The 20,422-nt window shown below is 38.4% G+C and overlaps 2 protein-coding genes across 2 annotated transcripts in view; both read left to right on the forward strand.

Annotated features, from left to right (window-relative positions):
* TM9SF2 (transmembrane 9 superfamily member 2) overlaps positions 1 to 11,804 on the forward strand; it is a 33,378-nt gene extending 21,574 nt beyond the window's left edge. The window contains exons 11-17 of the mRNA XM_026708301.2: positions 225 to 344; positions 1,329 to 1,386; positions 1,948 to 2,107; positions 3,434 to 3,585; positions 5,748 to 5,859; positions 6,803 to 6,974; positions 10,620 to 11,804. Of these exons, the coding sequence (XP_026564086.1) occupies positions 225 to 344; positions 1,329 to 1,386; positions 1,948 to 2,107; positions 3,434 to 3,585; positions 5,748 to 5,859; positions 6,803 to 6,974; positions 10,620 to 10,687 (842 nt within the window). The 3' untranslated portion in view covers positions 10,688 to 11,804. The remainder of the gene's footprint in view (positions 1 to 224; positions 345 to 1,328; positions 1,387 to 1,947; positions 2,108 to 3,433; positions 3,586 to 5,747; positions 5,860 to 6,802; positions 6,975 to 10,619) is intronic.
* A 4,426-nt stretch (positions 11,805 to 16,230) lies between these two features.
* Positions 16,231 to 20,422, forward strand: part of CLYBL (citramalyl-CoA lyase) — a 177,078-nt gene continuing 172,886 nt past the window's right edge. The window contains exon 1 of the mRNA XM_087937917.1: positions 16,231 to 16,317. Within this exon, the coding sequence (XP_087794043.1) occupies positions 16,247 to 16,317 (71 nt within the window). The 5' untranslated portion in view covers positions 16,231 to 16,246. The remainder of the gene's footprint in view (positions 16,318 to 20,422) is intronic.

A 20,422-nucleotide genomic window follows, 5' to 3' on the forward strand; every position in this document is an offset into this window, starting at 1 on the left:
ATTGCTGTGACAGGTAATTGCCAGGATTAAAAAAGAAATCCCACTGTTTTATGGACTGATTATCTTTCTGGGAGGTTTTTAACTGTAGATCTGGAGAAAAAACAACACTGTTTTACAAATGGTTCCATTACTTGTAGCCATTCTGTCCAGGAGGTGTGGTTCAGAAAACTGGATTGAGTATTTCCATTTTAATGACCTCTCAAATGTGTGTCTACTTTTAACAGTCTTTGCTTGTCTGGGATTTTTATCCCCTGCAAATCGAGGAGCATTAATGACTTGTGCCGTGGTCTTGTGGGTGCTTCTTGGAACTCCGGCAGGTTATGTTGCTGCCAGGTTCTACAAATGTAAGTTTAAAACTTTATTTAATCTGACAGCACTTAAATTCATTAGTGTAAATTATCATCACAGCAGTAACATTTTCTTCTCTAATGTTTGCCTTCTGGCAAGATGGAGAAATGTTTAAGACTGAAGGCTGTATGCCAGTTTACATTGTTCTGCTTTCAGGTTGGCTGGGTTTTTTTTTAAAGAAATTCTGTCAGTTGTTCTCATTTTGATATATTTGAAAGGAAGGGAAAGCTGTGGAAACTGACTACTGTTAGGTATGAAAATGAAGTTGCTGATGGCCTTTGAAGTTGCACTATGTTTGACATGTGATGCTTACATTGTTCTGTCGTTTTCTTTAGTATGGTATCACTTGAAAGGAAGCGAAATACCATATTCACTTTATACTTTGTGACACTTTGCTGAGGTCCTTGATCAGTGATTATTTTTATTTTAATGGATATGTTGTAGAGGGAGTACGTTGTGTTCATATGTGTCTACGTAAGCCATTTTATTGAAAACAGTTGAGGCTGAACTTCAGTGTCCACAAATAAAAAAATTAAGAGCCATTTAAATTATTTATTCATTCAATTTCTATAGCCACGCAACTCAACCAAGTGCCTTTGGGTGGCTTACAATTCTCAAATTGTAAAATAACAAAAACATCCATAAAATAAATAAGTACAGACAGCAGTTATGATGATTAATCAGCTAATAGCAATAAAGTTTAATAATTTTAAGTAGAAACATTAAATACTGTATGTAATGTTGAAATTTTCTTCTTTTTCTTTCTTCCTATGTTATAAGCTGGACTTTAAAATATAATTTTCTCTGGCAAGTAAATTAGCCTTTTGAATTGCTAAAATTGGAGAATAGGATAAGAACAGGATTCTTTCTTTAAAGTCATAATAATTCACTTTTTGCCTAATATATTCAGATGTATTTGAGTATACCTCCATACTGTATAATTAACTGGTATTCTCCTTGTTGGCTTAATTTTTATATAGCTTTTGGGGGAGAGAAATGGAAGACAAACGTTCTCCTAACTGCTTTCCTTTGCCCTGGGTAAGCAAATTCCTATGATTAATGTTGTATACAAAATAAGCTGACCTTAAACGTGTACGTCCACGATAGCATAAACAATATATCTCCATATCATAATACATCAGAGCTGTGTAGAATTTTTATTTTTTAAATAAAAATTTGTTTAATTTATACCAGGGAAAAGTTGATTAGCAGTATCAACCTGGAGAAATATTTTGTAAGACAGTCTTGCTCCTCACTGACCCTTGGTTCTATTCCTTAGGCTGCTTTTCAGATCTCAGGATAGTTGGCCTTATGTGTTGTCATATGCTATACAGCTTCTGTATTCCATCTTTTGGCTTAATCACAGCAAGCAGTTGTTCCCTGAAGTGCAGAGATGACAGACAGACATTTGAAGCTATTTAGCTGAAATGTCAACTCCTGCAGGAGTTCAATTCTATTCCATTAAGAGAAGTAGACTTTCTTGACCTATTTGCCTGACCTGTTCTGCTTGTGAATGTTGCTTAACATTACATTAGACAAACTGTAATATGATTTCGGTAACATAGAACTTCATCAGATTTAAAATCTTCTCTCTTTTAGCATTGTGTTTGCAGATTTCTTCATCATGAATCTCATTCTTTGGGGAGAAGGGTCCTCAGCCGCCATTCCATTTGGCACTTTGGTTGCTGTTCTGGCACTTTGGTTTTGCATATCAGTACCACTGACTTTCATTGGGGCCTACTTTGGTTTTACAAAGAATGTAAGTGGTTTTACCTAAGTACATTTTGTATCTTTGACTTGTTTGCAAAATAAGTGCTGAGCCTCATCTCTCAAGAACATGTTGTCTCCAAACGAAATGCTTTAACTGAATGAATGAATAGATAGATAGATAGATAGATAGATAGATAGATAGATAGACAGACAGATAGCAATTATGTAAAAATAAAAAAAAATGTTGGTCATTATCTTTAAAGATAAATTACTTCACGATGTGGTGCAGGGTTTCTTCAGGAGTCATCTCGGCGCAGTGGGACCCTTCCCACTTGTTCCAGTGGAAGAGGCTTACTCTGGATCCTATCTGCCAAAGTGGGCTGGCAGTATCCAGGAAAAGAGCCTTTTCTACTGTGGCCTCGCCCCTGGAATATTCTCCCACTGGAGGTGAAGTCCACCCCTACACTCCTGGCCTTCTGGAAGAGCCTGAAAATGTGGCTCTGCTGCATGGCCTGGACCCTGACAAGGGTGTGTTATGTTGGGGGTGGCTGACAGAGTAGAGAAGATCCCCACCCTCAGACAACCCATTGTCTTGGTTTTTAGCTTTCCTATTTATCTGTCACCCAGAGCCGCTGGATCCATGAGATTGGTGGCATAAAAATTAATAAAATAAATATAAAGCATGATCAGATTTCAGCTTTCTGTGACAGATACTTAGATTTTACTTGACAAGGCTACTTTGAACATGACAGATTTTATTATATAAACTGTGTTGGAATTCTGGTTTCGATTTACTTTCTTATTGTACTTTAAATGTATACAATTGTAAATAGCTTTAAACGGATTGTTGCTTTAGATCAGAGGAGTCGCATCAGGGTTGTGTTTGACCACCGAGGGGGGTGGCATGGTCAGCTCGACATTTGTGTTGGGGGCACCTGTGGTGATCTGAGTGTTCTGTTCGTGAAAATGGGCTCCCGAACTCTGTTTTCACCTTCAATGGCCTCCTGCAACCCTCTGCCAGAGAAAACATAGCTACGTTTTTGCTGGCAGAGGCCCCAAGGGCCAGTCCTTTGCTGTTTCGAGGGCGGCCCCGTGGGCCAGATCTAAGCACCCCATGGGCCAGATTTGGCCCGTGGGCCTTGAGTTTGACACCCCTGTTTTAGATCAGTCTTTCTCAATCTTAGCGACTTGAAAATGTATGGACTTCAGCTTCCAGAATTCCCCAGCCAGCATACTGGTTGGAGATTTCTGGAAGTTGAAGTCCACACAATTTCAAGCTGTTGAGTTTCTAAGAAACATTACTTTAGATTGTGTGAAATACAGCTGAAATTACTGAGAACCAATTCCTTCTGTCCCTTTTTTAATACTTCTAAAGGCCATAGAACATCCAGTCCGTACGAATCAGATTCCTCGCCAGATTCCAGAACAATCGTTTTATACAAAACCACTTCCTGGGATTGTTATGGGGGGCATTCTGCCCTTTGGATGCATCTTCATACAGCTTTTTTTCATTCTTAATAGCATATGGTGAGTTTTGAAGACATTTTAATGCATAGCTATTTTTTTTTATTTGCTTTAGGTTTGCACCTATCTCTTGCATTTTTCTGTCCTTTTGACATGCCCTCAGAACAGTTTCCTGATGGCCAAAGAAAATTGTTGTGAACATGTTACTCATTCAGATAAGTTTGCTATATAGTCCAAGCTTGAAAGACTGATTTATATAAAAGAATCTGTTGCAGACCCTGAGTGTTACAATACACCTGGCTCCCAGTGGTTTGAATGTTCTGATGTGATGCAAATCTAACTTATCTGTCTTTATATTGGTGCATTTTAAAATTTGTAGACAACTTTGACTTAATTTACCAATCAGTGTCATTTTAATGGATGGAGATAATTAGAGCAGTGGTAGATGATCTTCCTAGAACCAGATAAATGATGCTTGTTCCTTGTATTTGCAGCACTTTAAATGGCATTGTAGGAATTAGTATAAACTGTTTTTCTTACTAATTGCCCATCAGCTATGGTCATAGTCAGAACCACCATCAGAGGATCGAGTGCTATCAGAGCTGTGGTGGCGCAGTGGTTAGAATGCAGTACTGCAGGTTACTTCTGCTGACTGCCAGCTGCCAGTAGTTCGGCAGTTCGATTCTCACTGGCTCAAGGTTGACTCAGCCTTCCAGTCTTCTAAGATCGGTAAAATGGGGACTCAGATTGTTGGGGGCAATATGCTGACCCCACTTAGAGTGGGCTGTAAAGCACTGTGAAGTGGTAAATAAGTCTTAAGTGCTACTGCTATCAACATTTGATGAACGTTAGGGTATGAATGTTGACACATACTCTATGTAGGTTACTTTATTAAAACAGTATAGTAACACTTATACTAAGGCTTAAAGTCTCTGCAGGGTGATGTTCTAAATTTGTGTCTTTGAGTCTTTGTCCCGTAACTGTTTAGGCAAGGGGTTTTTTTTTTGGAAATGATTTGCCATTGCCTGTTTCCTAGAGCTGAAAGAGAGTATCTAGTCTAAAGTCTCCCAGCTGGCTTTGTGCCTAGAGTAGGATTAGACCTCACAATCCCCAGTTTCTGGTCCAGTTTAACCACAAAATAGTTACAGGCAATGATCACAGGGAAGATTCTTCTAGTTAGAATCCATAGACCAGGGAAAGTCAGTTGCAAGTGAGTTTCAAAGAGTGCTTATATAATCAGGAACAACCTGTTAAAACGCTTTCATCCAACAGCAGGTGTCCATAAAATATTTATTTACAAAGCTTAGATAACTAATATCAGTCCCCACCTCTTGTTGCATAATACCATGAAGTAACGATGTTCCAATCAGTTTAAAATAATAATGGATGTGATTATAACTTTGAATATACAGGGAATTAGTGAACCAGTTTGACAAACAGAACTTGATACTGGAATGTTTCACACCCACAAGAAAGAGAAAATATAGGAGCATAGGTATACCCCAAAGAGGTAAAATGTAAGAAAGATTAATGAAAATCAAAAGAAATATGGAATAAAACACAAAAATTACTGTTAGCTGGATAAAATATCATTTAGCATGTAAGTCTAATAAAGCAAAGCATGGTTAAAAGTCCAAGTGGAAACTGGGAAAAATGACCAGGCTCCCAAGCAGAAAGAGGGTATGCACTTTCACTACAAGAACATGTGGCTGCTCTTTGTGAGGCCTGTATACCTTAATGAATGTATCTTTTCTTTTATGTATACTGAGAGTATTTGCGCCACATTCCTTGTGTGTCTAATCACACTTGGCCAATAAAGAATTCTATTCTATTCATAATGGTTAAATTTGTGTGTTGCTAGCCACAAGGGATAAAGGAAAAAATTATACTTTGACAAGACCACTTAATCAGCATAGCCCAAAAAGAACAGAGAAAACAAACATAGGACACTAGAGACAAGAATTACAGCTTTCTGTAAAAACAAATGTGGCAATAATATTGTACAAAAAAAACAACAAAGGCAAATCAGCTAAGGAACTGAATACAAAACAAAGTCAAAGCTATAACAGACTAAATAATAACCAGATTACCTAGATGAAACACCTGTTATCTCATTAGGAAAGGCCAAAAGCAACACTGCATTCATTAGGAAGTTCAGATCTCAAAGGCCAAGAGCTTGCTTGCTACAGTATGAATCCTATTTAATTTAAACTTCTGTTTTCCAGGTCTCATCAAATGTATTACATGTTTGGCTTCTTATTTCTGGTGTTCATTATTTTGGTTATTACATGTTCTGAGGCTACTATTCTACTTTGTTACTTCCATTTATGTGCAGAGGTAAGCTTCCCAAATAGGTTGTCACAAGGTAATCTATGTTTTGCTGTGTTTAATTAAAATAAGAAGATAAGAAAAGAGGATGCATTTTCTACTGACTGCCTCCCAGAGGGAGAATTTAAAGACTTACCATAGGGACAGTGTTGTGGGGCTAGAAAAAAATTAACACGGTATTGTATTAATTAGATTGGGGGAAGGAAAAACTATTTCCCAAGTACCAAGAAATTTGTTCTTAGCTGCTGGGAAAAATATCTGCAGAACAAATGCTTAATCACTGAACTTGAGTACTATATTCCACAGATAAAAAATAATAGTTTTAAGTACCATTTTGGCTTTGTTCAAACATCCTAAACCAGATTTTACTTCTGCTTGTTAATACAATCTGGTTTGCACAAAACACTCCTATAAAACACAACTGGATTCGCCTATCAAACCAGAAACAAATCACATTATTTTGATTTGTATGTGAACCATACCTCTTACGATCTTACAAAAACAGAACAGAGAATCAGAAATTGTCATAGCTGAAACTGTTTAATAAATAACACCCAAGATTTATTTTGTTTTGCCAATTAAACCAAGACCCCCAAATACAGATTTGCAAAGTATTATATAGAAAAGATATATGCTCAATCATAGATTACATTTTCATAGGCAGGAATAGCCTATAACTTTATGTCATGAATAATCTCTCATACTCTTTAATCTCTGATCAACATTCCTTCACTGTTATATAAGTATTAGAAAATGTTCACCCCTTTAACCATATATTTAGCTTTAACTGAGCACGTGTCTTTTAACATGATAATTACAGGTAGTGGTGTCCTCTTTAAAAGTTCTAAAAAGAAGTGCATAACTTGAAATGGAATATGATGTATAAAATAGATTTAACCGCACCCGAGAGAAGCATGTCTAACTTTTGCACCTGTTTCCCTCTTTGTTGTAGGACTACCACTGGCAGTGGCGCTCCTTTCTTACGAGTGGTTTTACTGCTGTTTATTTTCTAATATATGCAGTGCACTACTTCTTTTCTAAGCTTCAGATTACGGGTACAGCAAGCACCATTTTATACTTTGGCTACACCATGATAATGGTCCTGATCTTCTTCCTTTTTACAGGTAATATTGCTTGATATGAAAAATGCCTGCAGAAACACTAAACTGGTAACTAAATTGAAAATGATGACATGATGATGAAGCCAGATACTGTGTATCAAACATTTTCATTTCAGTTTAAAGCCTTCTGTGTGATCTAGACATTCTGCATACTGGTGCTATGGATCACATCTTCTGAAATCAGGCCAGGGATAAATTAGTATTTATGCTTGAAGTTTAGGTTCTCAAAATTTTTCATTTGGCCATCAAATAGCACTTTTTTATTTTTGTTATTGTGTTACAGTCTGGGCTGCATCACATAATACATGCACTGACAGTCATGTCTAAAGTTATAAAATATTTTAAATATATAATTTTAGTTCCATTAAAAAGAACCCCGAAAAACACAATAGCTTTATAATTTCTGTGTGGGAATGGTCCCTCAAATCTCCTGCACTACAGGTAGTCCTTAAATTATGATTCCAATTGAGCTCAACTTTTCTGTTGCTAAGCGAAACATTTAAATTATTTTCCCCCGCCCCCATTTTACGACCTTTCTTGTTATAGTTGTTAAGTAAATCACTGCACTTGTTAAGTTACTAATATAGTTAAGTGAATCTGGCTTCCCCATTGACTTTACTTAAAAGAAGGTTGCAAAAGAGGATCGCATGACCCCAGGATATTGCAACCGTCATAAATGAGTCATTTGCCAAGTGTCCAAATTTTGATCACCCGACCATGGGGTGGCTACAAAGGTCGTAAGTGTGAAAAATGGTCGTTAGTCACTTTTTTTCAGTGCCGTTGTAATTTTGAACGGTCACTAAATGAACTGTTATGAGTTGAGGACTACCTGTAGCGCTAGGATCTTTCATTATAGTCGGTATGCTTTAGTGTTCATACCTTGACTTGCTTCTGTACTGTATTGTATCTGCTCGGTTAGTTGCTATGTGCAGGCAGCTAGTTGGACAATTCTTGAAAGGTAAGTTAATGCCGTCTCTTTGACTTGGTAAATGTAAATTCCTTTTGTCTTCTAGTGCAGCAGATTCCCAAACTTTATTTTTAGAATTATGAATACTTGAAAGTAAACTGATAATATGCCCTGTATTTAATTAGAGATGCACTGCTTTACAAAAGGCATTAGTAAAATTTTTGTCATGCAAACATAATAATACTTAGAAGTGTAAAACAAGATGCGTAATTAATGCATAGTTTCTGCTGCTACTACAACTATGAATACTTACAAGTGAATAAAAAATGTTCAAATTAGCATAAGAGGCTAATTTGACTCCCCTACAAGGGAAATGCCCCCCCTCCCCCCAGATTTTATGTTGAGTGTTTGTTAAAGGTATCGGTAGGGTATAGTAAAAATAAAAAGTCAAGATGGCAACCTGGCAATGTGACTGAAGCTTTGCCTGTTTTCTATGGGTAATGCACATAAAAAATGGGCCCTTTTTGATTACACCTGTGGACACACCTTGGCTTTTGTACCACAAGACACTTGGCAACAGTGAATCTTTTGCTAATTCACCATATTGAATTAAATACCAATTCATATATTGGAATTTTTGCTCCCACAACCCACCTGCATTGTTCATGAGGAAAAAAGGTATATAAAAAAAAGCACATCATAAATTTCACGAGGCTAAAATGAAACATCCTAGGATATTCGGTCCCAGAGGCATTTAAGTTCCTGTCAAGTTGATATAAAAGCCAAACCAAGGACCTCCTAATTGCTGTATCCAAATGATTATATTGCTGCTTACTCATCTGTTTAAAATGGTCAACCTCAAGGAGGGTTTTGATGGTGCCCTGCTGTCACAGCAGTAGAGCGCATGCTTGGGGCATTTACTTCTCATATGGCATTCTGGGTCATTGATCTGACACAGCAAGCAAGTTGCTGGAAGCTACGCAACAAATCCGATTCACAGCGAGGTCCACAACTGTGTCTTTGACACACTAAATGAATCTGTTCGACATCAGTGGCTGAGCTAATACGGAAAAAAAAATCAATGCGATATCATTCAGTTTTTGCTGAAATATTTGTAATGCGTAAAACTATTGTGAATTTTCAAACCCTCCAAACTGCATGACACATGAGGCCTTTCAGGAACAAAAGGGAATGGTGCTTGTCCTTAATCTTATTATTCTGAAATTAGCAATTTACTCATTACTCTCTGCTATGTGAAGCAGGAATTTTAGAATTTCTACATATTCTGCAAAGATCTGAAGTGCACAGAAATGCGTATTGGCAGCTTTTAACTATTTAGCACCTTGAATTTCAAAGAGTTGTCTGTATCCTTTAACACAGTAGTTTACATGAGCAACTGGTTATTTTTTTCAACCATGAACAGGTATCAAACGTTGTTTCGCTCCATAACAGCTTTCTGTTTCAAGAACTGGTCAGTGATATACATAATAGAGTAGATTTAAAATCAGCCAAAAAGTGTGATGTCAGGAACCAAACCATGCATATATTTATCTGCAATTATTTTAAAAGCCAGGGCCATCTCTTTGCCTCTTTATCTTTTCGACATCTCATTTTCTCCGCAGAGGTGATATTATTTCATTATGGTTTTTGTAGTGACTCAGGTTTCTACTTCCAGGGATGAAATAGCTATTTTTGTATCTTATGGTTTTTTTTCAGGCTAGCTGACTGCAAGGCTTGTCCAGCCTTCTGGGTATTTGGGCTGGCTTTTCTGTGCTGCCTTATCAATTTTACTGAATTTTGCAACAGCAATATAACTTTTTTTTTTTTGAATATATGACCAAAACAGTTTCTTCCCAAGTTCAGTGGGTAGATACTTTAAGACAGCAATTAAGGACACATTAGATGCAAGCACCTGTAAATTTAAGAGATCTTAATTCTGAAAAAATAGGAATAGGTTGATATTCGGGGGTGTGGTTATGACAACTATACATTGCACTTTCCAACTTCAAAAGTTAAAATGTAAGAAGGATGCTTTAGTAAAGATAAATCATAAGGATAAAGGTGCCAAGTTACAAGAATATTTACAGAAGAAAGTATGATGCTTCTGACTTAACAGAATAACAGGTGCAATTTAATATTTCAGACTATAAACAATAACATGAAAACCTGCCTGTAGATAGCTTTTTTTCTTTTTACTATTTTCTCTTTTTTTCCTCTTGTTCTGTTAAATGAATAAATTAAAAAAATTAAAATTAAAAAAGGATTGGATGGAAAAAGGATTGTTTTCATGCTGAGGCAGAATGGTACATTTTTGGTTTTCTAATCTATACATGGAAATGCACCATACAGAAAAAGATTCCTAGCTAAATGGTTATTTTTTTCCAAAGCAAAAATCCCTGTGCTATCTTTACCTGGTCTTCTTCCAGATGTGGGGAGGGGTTTAACTTTGATGAAAGATGCTCTGCACCAGACCAATCTTGCTCCACAGAACTTCCTCTTTCAGGAAATGCAGACAGACCTCAGCTCCTATATGGCAAGCAAGCTGCCTTTGGCACTGTGCTGATTTAATGTTGTGGCCCTAAATATAAATAATTCCTGAAAAAGTAAATCATGATGTGCTGTAAGAGAAAAGCATTAAAATAGACATACGAACGTGCAAAATTATAGGTTTTTGTGGCCTGTTTTATTAACGTAAGACAACCAGGTATGAATATTGATGCAATTTTGTATTTGATTTGTAGGAACAATTGGATTTTTCTCTTGCTTTTGGTTTGTGACCAAGATATACAGTGTGGTAAAAATGGATTGAAGATATTCAATGCAGAAACTATCAACCTAATTTAAGTACATGATTTTGGAAAAGAATGTAAGCTTTATCAAAAGTACTGTCTTAGTACTTTCTGAATGATACAGAATATACATTTTCTCTCATTCAAATATTTGTATTGTAATTTTGCAATCTGTTTTCAGTTCGTATTCTTAAGACTGAATATAAATGTATGCATTTGTAAATATTGTTATATTGGGACTTTTAAATTCTAATGACCGGGTTATAAGTGCTGCCTTGCAGTATTTAATAATTCTTCTGAAAGAATAGTTGTAAATAAAGTTTTCTAGGTTTGCTGAGTGGGGTTGATTATTTTTTCAAAGTAAAGAACTTATTTCTATCATGCTTCTGAAGATTGACTCAGTGTAAGGTTGACTCAACATTCTTGTAGTTTGAACGTTTTTGTTTCCTATGAAGCCATGGCCATAAATCCGTGTTGGCGTTTGAGATTCTGTGCCTCCTAAGTTTTGCAACCTAAACAATTCATAATAAATGAGCTATGTTCAGTTGATTATTACCCATTATAAATAAACGCATAAAATCCTGTAAATAGAAATATACTGATAAGTTTTAGACATGTAGATTGGGTTATGGTTTTTTTGAGTAAATCATGCTACATAAATGTAATATTCATGCACTACTTAAAAATGACATTTCGTAATTATACTATAGTGTCTCTCTTAATCCACTACATAACTAAATTAAAAGACTGGATAATATGATGAAAAGGTCTGCATAAATAGAAACAAGATGTATTACCAATTGTGTCCCTTGCAGATTTTAATGATACATATTATGCAGAATGGACTACAGGTTTTTTTTAAAGAACTATTTGCCTCAATTAAAGAAGTAAATTTGTTAGATGAATTAAAATTAATCCACTTGCATCTCTGAAAATTGCAGTGGAAACGTGTTTACTGTGTTAAGTTGTCTGAGCAATTTACCTATTAATAATCTCTGCATGTTTTCTGGAAGACATACCTGTTGCCATGTAATTGCACGTTTCAACAGATGACCCTAGTTTTTTTTTCTAGTATTTCTAAAGAGCATAAACTGATGTGTGAATATTAAAATCGAATAAAATATCTTTTGTTAATAACCTGAATTTTTAATTTGGTCCTGTAAACTTCCATTTACACAAATGTTCGATTCAGAATGCCTTACAGAAGAATTTAAAAAGCCATGTCAATATTCCTCAGATTTTTTTAACAGCCAATCTAAATATTTGCTAAATAGTTATTATTGCAGCTTGGGTCTTCTTTTAGTGGAATTATTTGTGCAGTTATACCAGGGTTGGATTTGGTTTTAGCTGCCATAAAAGTGAGCCATCCTTGATTGAGAATGCTAGCATAAATTATCTGGCTTAAAGAATAATTTCCTTTAATATATTCAAATTTGTATGCCAGGTTTCCTTGGAGTCGGAGAATAATTTTAAACAGAAGACTCCTCTGGCAGAATAGACCTCTTGACTACAGGTAGTCCTTGACTTACAACTTTTAGTGTTGTAAGTTCATTTAGTGATCATTCAAAGTTACAACATTGAAAAAAGGGACTTACCACTATTTTTCACAGCTGTAACTGTTGCAGCATCCCCAAGGTCATGTGATCAAAATGCATATGCTTGGCAATTGACTCGCATTTACAACGGTTGCAGTTGCCCTGGGTCATGTGATTGACTTTTGCGACCTTCTGACAAGCAAAGTCAATGAGGAAGCCGGATTTACTTAACCACAGGTTACTAACAACTGCAGCAAGTGCTTGCGTGCCAACACCCAGAAGGCAATGCACCCCCCCCCCATCCCCTACGCATGCGCGTGCAATCACCCACACACCCACCCCACCACCCCTTACCTGCACAGCGCCTCACAGCTGATTTATGGCCAGTTTGAGGCCTTTTTCGGCCTCCCAAAGACTTGAGGAAAGCTTCTGCAGGCTTCTACAATCTTTGTAGGCTGAAATCTAGCCCCATTTCATCATTTCCTGTTTTTCCGAAAATACCGGCCAAAAAAGGCCTCAAACCGGCCGAAAATCAGCTGTGAGGCACACACATGTGCTGTGAGGTAAGTTTGCCTGCAGCTCGCGTGCTGACACAAACGGCTCTGCGTGCCACAGGTTCGCCATCACAGCTTTAGGATATTTCAAGAGGGTAGCAAGTGAAATGTGTAATGGGCCCTAGCACGTGCCAAGAAACTATAGAAGAGTATATTGCGTTGCAAATACTGTCTATGGAGATTCTCAGTCATCCAGGTCATGGTTGTCCCAAAGATGCTTTTTTTTTTCCCAAGAGGCAATTGGACTTTCTGGTTTTTCTTTGAAGACATTTCGCTTCTCATCCAAGAAGCTTCTTCAGCTCTGGTTGGAAGAGGCTTCTTGGATGAGAAGCAAAACATCTTAGAAGAAAAACCAGAAAATCCTGTTGCCTCTTGGGAAAAAAAAAAGCATCTTTGGGACATTGCAAACACTGTTTTGCCAGCCAGTTACTATTTTATATCTGAATCTGGTAATGGAACCTGAACAGATGGGCCACAGGAGAAAAACAAGTTTGGAAGAGCGGCATGGATAAAAAAAAAAAACCTTGAAAAACACTGTACAGGTAGTCCTTGACTTACAAGAGTTTGTTTAGTGACCGTTCTAAGTTACAATGGCACTGAAAATGTGACTTATTACAATTTTTCACACTTAACGACCATTGCAGCATCCCCATGTCACATGATCAACATTCAGGTGCTTGGCAACTGGTTCATATGATGGTTGCGATGTCTTGGAGTCTTTTTGCAACCTGGCAAGGAATGTTAGTAGATTCACTTAGCAACCCAATTACTAACTGCAGTGATTCACACTTAAAAACTGGCAAGGTAGGTGGTAAAATTGGGCAAAACTCAATGTCTCAACAACAGAAATTGCTCAATTGTAGTCGTAAGTCCAGGACTACCTGTATTGTGTCATTTGGCAAGGAAGATGGAAATGAAGGAAAACACTTGAAAACCTTATTCTAAAGGAACTTTAAGCAATTTATGCTGTTCCTGATAAAAAACAAAATGTACATTTTTAGGATCTGAAATAAAAATTATTCTTTCCATTTATCATTGGTAGACACATTAGAAAATTAATTAAATTTATATAACTGCTCATTTCTATCCCTGCCATTGAAGGCAGCTTACAAAGTTAATGCCAAAAACAATACAAAAAACCAAAATAAGTGCCATCAAAACAGAACTATTTAAAAAAACCCATAAAATATGCTTTTCCTAACATGCAATCAATTTGCAGGCTCTCCACTGTCACCAGATCACCAGTTAAGATAGCAAGACCACGTCATCAAGTGCCAAGAAAGTTAGTGCCAGTCTACCCTTGTAGGGGAGGCAGGAATGATGTTACAAAAAGCAAACACTGCAGCAGAAAAAAATTCTGGATGTTGGGCGCAGAGAGAGTATTAAAGTCTGTGGCACCCTACATTGTAGGGACTGGATGGGATCTTTCCCGATCAACACCAACTGGAACTGGCTACAAATCAATTTAAGACAGTGCTGACATTGTACAGGATGTGGATTTGTTTAGCTATAAATTGTAATAGTATGTGGGAGTAACCTTGGGAGTCTCTGCCAAGGGAAGTTAAGTGGCAGAATAGCTTAAAGACAGACTGTGGCTCTAAGGCTGTAAAAAAAGGGAGGGAACTTAACTTTCAGACTTACAAGATTCTGTAAGGGTAATTAGCTGATCTGGTTGTGTTTCTTATCTGGGATGCTCTGCAAGGCCAACATTTTTCACACAATTTAGTGGCATCTACTTCTGAACCATCAAGTTTAGGAATTAAATCCTTAAAGTATCTGTTAGCCTACAAGAATGCCATCCTTCACTCAGTATCTTAGTTAAGATTTAACGGGAGATTTCATACTTGCCCTGCAATAATGATTATAGTAACCTTTACGGCTAGTTTGCACACTGGTAAATTGGGGCTAAATGCATTGGATGAATGCCATAGTGTGGTCAGTGAACAGCTCCAGGCACGAGTTAATTCAGTCAACCATACTTTACTAAATGTGAGACACGTTTGTACAAATGCAACCTGTATGATTAAGGTATCAAACTAGAAACTGGGGAGATTGTGAGTTCTAATCCCACTTTAATAAAAAGCCAGCCAGGTGACCAAGGGCCAGTCACTCTCTCAGCTCTCGGAAGGAGACAGTGGCAAACCACTTCTTTAAATTTGCTAAGAAAAACTGCAGAGATTTGTCCCGACAGCCTCTAGAATGGGACACAATTGAATTGGTGGAAAGAAACGGTAGGACAATCTTTTCATGCTCAGGCAGAAGAATAGAAGGCTGAGGGTACATATTCGGTTTTCTAATCTATACATGGAAATGTACCATACAGAAAAAGGTCATTAATGCAGATTCCTAGCTAAATGGTTATTTTTTTCCAAAGCAAAAATGGCTACAGGAACTTGGCTAGTCTAGTAAAGAGAAGGACCAGGGGAGACATGATAGCAGTCTTCCAATATTTGAGGGGCTGCCCCAGAGAGGAAGGGGTCAAGCTATTTTCTAAAGCTCCTGTAGGCCAGACAAGGAATAATGGATGGAAACTGAACAAGGAGAGATTTAACCTGGAAATAAGGAGAAACTTTCTGACGGGGAGAACAATCAACCAAATCAACCATTGAAAGTTGTGGGAGCACCATCACTTGAGACTTTCAAGAAGAGATTGGGCTGCCATTTGTCAGAAATTGTGTAGGGTCTCCTGCTTGGGCGGGGGTTGGACTAGATGACCTACAAGGTCCCTTCCAACTCTGATTATCTGTTATCCCTGTGCTATCTTTACCGGTTTCCTTCAGATGTGGGGAAGGGTTTAACTTTAATGGGACAAACAAAAACATTACAGAGAAAATAATCTTTTTTAATTTTCACTCTTAAGGTCACCGCCCCAGCCAGGCCCTCTAACTTTGCAAAATAATATTACATGATTAGTAATTATCAGAAACGGAGCTCCTTTTGATGTTTTTCTCGGTTTTTTTTGCACCTTTGAATAAAAAAAAAAACAGCGTTTCCGCAAACACCCATGGCTTAGTTCTCGCTTTTTTCACGCCTTTCGCGAATGCATTTTTGGCAGTTAAGTTTTGGCATACGTTAAGTCCTTAGGAGGGAACCTCGGGCATTGCCGTGCATCTTTATCACGGAATAACCTTCGTTGACCGCCATGGTTTCTATTAAAAACTTGCCCGCAATTCTTATTCTCCCGTGCACTCTTCCGCAATGCACGCTGTTGCAAGCTTATTCGGAGCAAATTTTCTTTAGTTACGGCCGTGTCACTAAGCGAGCCGCCCAGATAAGGCCCCCCGCTGTTCTGCGGATTTCTGGCTCGGAAGATTCACGTGCAGACGAGCTTCCGCGTCACGCCTCCAATCCTTAGTTCCTTTAAAGGGGCGGGGCAAACAAAAAAGGGGCGGGATTTTCCGCGCCTGCGTGTCTGACAAGGAGGCGGCAGAACTTTTCCAACCAATAGGAGAGGGAGAGGGAGAGGGCGGGGGCGGGGCGAAGGACGGGAATGATGGCGTCTGCGGGGATAGGACTACGGCGGCTCCTGGTGGCCGGTTCGAAAGCGAGGAGGAGGGGAGTGTGAGTGTCGCGATGGAGGGGATTGCGCGTGCGCTCTCCGAGAGAACGGCACGGGAGGTGGAGGGTTTTCTTCGCCGTTGTCTCCCCCACCCCGCTTTCCGTTGCCACTTCTTAAAGCCGTCTCCAAGGCAGTTGATTCCTGATGTTGAGGAGCGTGGAGCTGCTCGGAATAGTTTTGCTACTCCTTTAAAGCAGGGGTCTCCAACCTTGGCAACCTTAAGCCTGGAGGACTTCAACTCCCAGAATTCCCCAACCAGCAAAGCTGGCTGGAGAATTCTGGGAGTTGAAGTCCTCCAGGCTTAAGGTTGCCAAGGTTGGAGACCCCTGCTTTAAACTGTGGCAGTGCACAAGGCCCTTAAGCTGGGTGGATTTCGGCTCTCACAATTCCCCAGAGCCAGCATGGGAGCTGAAGTCCATCCAACTTCAAGGGGCTGAAACTGAGAAAGCCTCAAAGGTAATTTATATTCTACTGAGCCAACCTTGATGACTGATTTTGCAATAGCTGAGCAGCAATCCAGCATGGTTTGTCCTTGCCATCTGGAAGCCCGTGGCTTTTACAGATTAGATTGGAAAGTCAAACGGAATCCTCCTGGAAGAAGAAGAAGATGGTGGCGGAGGACTTCCATACCGCTGCCAAGAAAACAAGGGGGACAACGGTCCCTTCATGCTGCAAATCCTTGAATCACCAGGAACTGAGTTCAACTAGTGGGGACATTTTGTCTTATCATCATTGTGTGGAGATTATTTAAAGATGGTGAATTGATCCCTTTAGTTTTCTTGGGGTTGTTTTAAAAATATTTTTAATGGTGCCTTGGAGTCAGTACTGACTCCTGGCAACTTCCTAAAAAAGTCCCTGCAGTTTTCTTGGCAAGGTTTTCTGGAAGTGGTTTGCCATTGTCTCCTTCATAGGGCTTGAGACAGATTGACTGGTCCATCTGGCTTAGTGCCTAAAGCAGGACTGGAATTCATGCTCTCCCAGGTTCTTTACACCCAGTACTTTAACCACTCTACTATTCTGTCTCTGCAATTCTTGGGATTATAGATCCCATAATCTTTGGACAAGGACAGCACGGTCTTATCTTGAGGAAGGTGGTATAAAGAACGACAAGAGAACTTACTTAGAAGTGAGGCCATGAATTCAGAACTCCACACTGTGATACAGATCAGAGGATTAATAATAGTAATAAAAGTACATGCCACTTGACTCCCAATGACTCTGGGCAATTTACAATTGTTAAAACATTTAAAAACAAAGAGCAGCTGGGCATAAATGGCAGGGAATTGGATCTAAGGAATAGAGAAACAGGATTGTATTCATAACTATGTTTTTACTTATACCTATTATCTTGTAAGCAATTGACAAACCATATAAATAAATAAATAAAAATCAGCGGCTTGCTCAATGAGATAGGACAGTGGTGGCTAACCTTTTTGGCCTTCTGTGTCGATAACGTGCCATCACCCATAAGGCAATGTGCGTGAGGACCCCCACGTCCCCTGCACATGTACGCGACCTGCCCATGCGCCGTGCGTTTCTGCACATGTGTGCGCGCCCCTGCTCACAGCATATGTCTACATGAGTGCATGACCCCCCCTGCACACTGCACATTTCTCTGCATGCGCGCATGTCTCCACGTGCCACACCCCTTGCACATGCGTGCCAGATACCCAACAATCAGCTGGTGGGCGCGTGCATGCGTAGTACATCTACTCTGGGCGAGGGCTTGCATGCCGGCAGTAATGGCTCTGTGTGCCACTTCCGGTACGCATGCCATAGGTTCGCCACCACAGAGATAGGAGTTTTTCGACAGACTAAGTAGTGGCATTTACACCCCTCTGTCCATCCTGGTGTATTAATGTGAGAAAGCGATTTTTTTTCTTCTACAAATTATTTAAATTAAGGCAGTCAATATCCTATATCAGGGGTGTCAAACTGGCATCGTCATGGTGGCATCATGTGACATTTCTGGACTTTCCCCCCCTTCCCTAAAGCGGGCATGGGCATGGCCAGTGTGTGATATATCTGGCCCATGGGCCACGAGTTTGACAGCCCTGTCCTATATCATGGGTTCTTAGTATGAGCATGCTGGTTGGGGAATTCTGGATGTTAAAGTCCATACCGTTTAAAGGTGTCAAAGCTGAGAAACACTAGAGTGGAGAGTCCAGCTGCCTTGGAATCTGCCAGTGCTGAGCTATTTTACACAGATTTGCTGATGTGACACCTGACGTCAGCCTTTTTTCAATGGAGACATTTTGCCTAAGGTCCAACCAGGCCGGTCTTGCAGTTGGAAATAAGTGCTTTTGACAGACTTCATTTGGCTCTTTCGTAATTTGTGTTATAAACAAAAATAAATGGCGGGGACAAAAAAGATTTCAACTTTAACCAAGTATCTCGTTACCTTAATTAATAAACTGACTCTGAAAGAAACTTTTTATATTGAGTGCCTCTTATCTATGGGTTGCTTTTTCTGAACACTAGATGGAGCTAATGTAATGAATGCTGAAATATGACCAGTTAAACAGAGTGAGGAAAAAAAATTCTTGTCTTGCAATATTTTAGCAAACACAATTTTTAACAAATCTAAAATATAAATGACCAATAATATTGTATCTTTAAAAATATTGCCAATTATTTTTAAGTATGGAAATTGAGTAATCACTTTTTTGTGTTTTCTGTTTTAATTGGAAAATTAATTGAAAAAAATTGTTTTAATTGGAAAAATAGAATCTTAATACACCAAAAGTTATTTGAGTAAAATGTTGTTTATATAAGATTTGAGGTTTTTGAAGTTTTCATCTAAGTTGCTGTCACTGTGTCAAATGTTTTTGGGCGTTTTGCTTTTGTATTATTCATATTGCTTTGCTTAAACTTTTAATTAAAATGCTTATATTTGCTGATAATGATACTTAGTTGCTAATTGGATTTTGGCATCACCCAATCATTAGTACAAACCAAATTCAGTCTTAAGAAAATTGGTTTTACAGAATGAACTCAATTGTCAGTTTAAGTATCTTGTGTGTTAATGAACTGGGACTGACTTGAACATAAAATCAGAAACTAGAATCAGTTTCTGCAATTTGCGCTGAATGCTAGAAGATAGGTTGTTGATTGTAATCCTGTGATATCATATTGGAAAGTAACAGGAATGGGAAGACAGTATAATTATAAAATTATACTGTAAAAGTTATGAGGTGGGTGCTCCAGTTCCTGGCTTACCTGGAAGAGGATGAGCGTGTTCTCCTATGGCTTGCAGTGTTGGATGTGCTAATTTAAGTATTACAAACAGAGCATTCTTAGCCCACTAAAGTTCTGAGGATTTTTATGCTGGATAATTTGATAGTTGAGGGTTAATGAAAAACTAGTTGCATTTTAACCCTAGAAAAATCTTTTCTCTGTGAAAGGCTTCCCTTGAGATTGAAGATAGTGAAGTTCTTTTGTTGCAAATGTAGAATGTATTTATGTATTGATTATTTTTATAAACAACTCAAGGCAGTAAACATATCTAACATTCCTTCCTCCTATTTTCCCCTCAACAATAACCCTGTGAGGTCAGCTGAGCTGAGTTGGCTTTCATGCCTAAAGTGGGACTACTAGACCATATAAATTTAATTTAATAAGTAAATAAATAACCTTCCTGGTACCTTAACCACTAGACCAGCTACAGGTAGCCTTTGGTTAAGGACTGCCCTCTTTAACAACCATTCAACATTACGACCATGCTGCAAAAGTAGTTTTAGTGATCCTCACATTTAAAACCTTCACAATGTCCTGTGGACTCCTGATTGCATTTTGCAAGCTTCACAGCTGGCTTCTGAAAACAAAAGTCAAAGGGAAAGCTGACAGTTGCAATCCCATGATATCTTACTTAATGACCACAGTGGAACTGATGGAAGTCCAGCACAGTTACATGTTTTTTGCTTAATGACTGTGTTGTTTAGTGACAGATTTTCCAATCACAGTTGTGGTCATTAAGCGAGGACTATCTGTATTCTGATAAGCAGATAATATGTGCTTTTTAAGTGATTCTCATTAAGTCTGATTCTGAAATTCATTCTTTGAATAATTCGTATAATGATTGGTGGGGGAGGGAAATTAGAAACAAGT

Source organism: Pseudonaja textilis, chromosome 8 (genome assembly GCF_049901715.1).
Source record: "Pseudonaja textilis isolate UNSWEBS1 chromosome 8, rPseTex1.2, whole genome shotgun sequence".
Classification (NCBI taxonomy): Eukaryota; Metazoa; Chordata; class Lepidosauria; order Squamata; family Elapidae; genus Pseudonaja; species Pseudonaja textilis.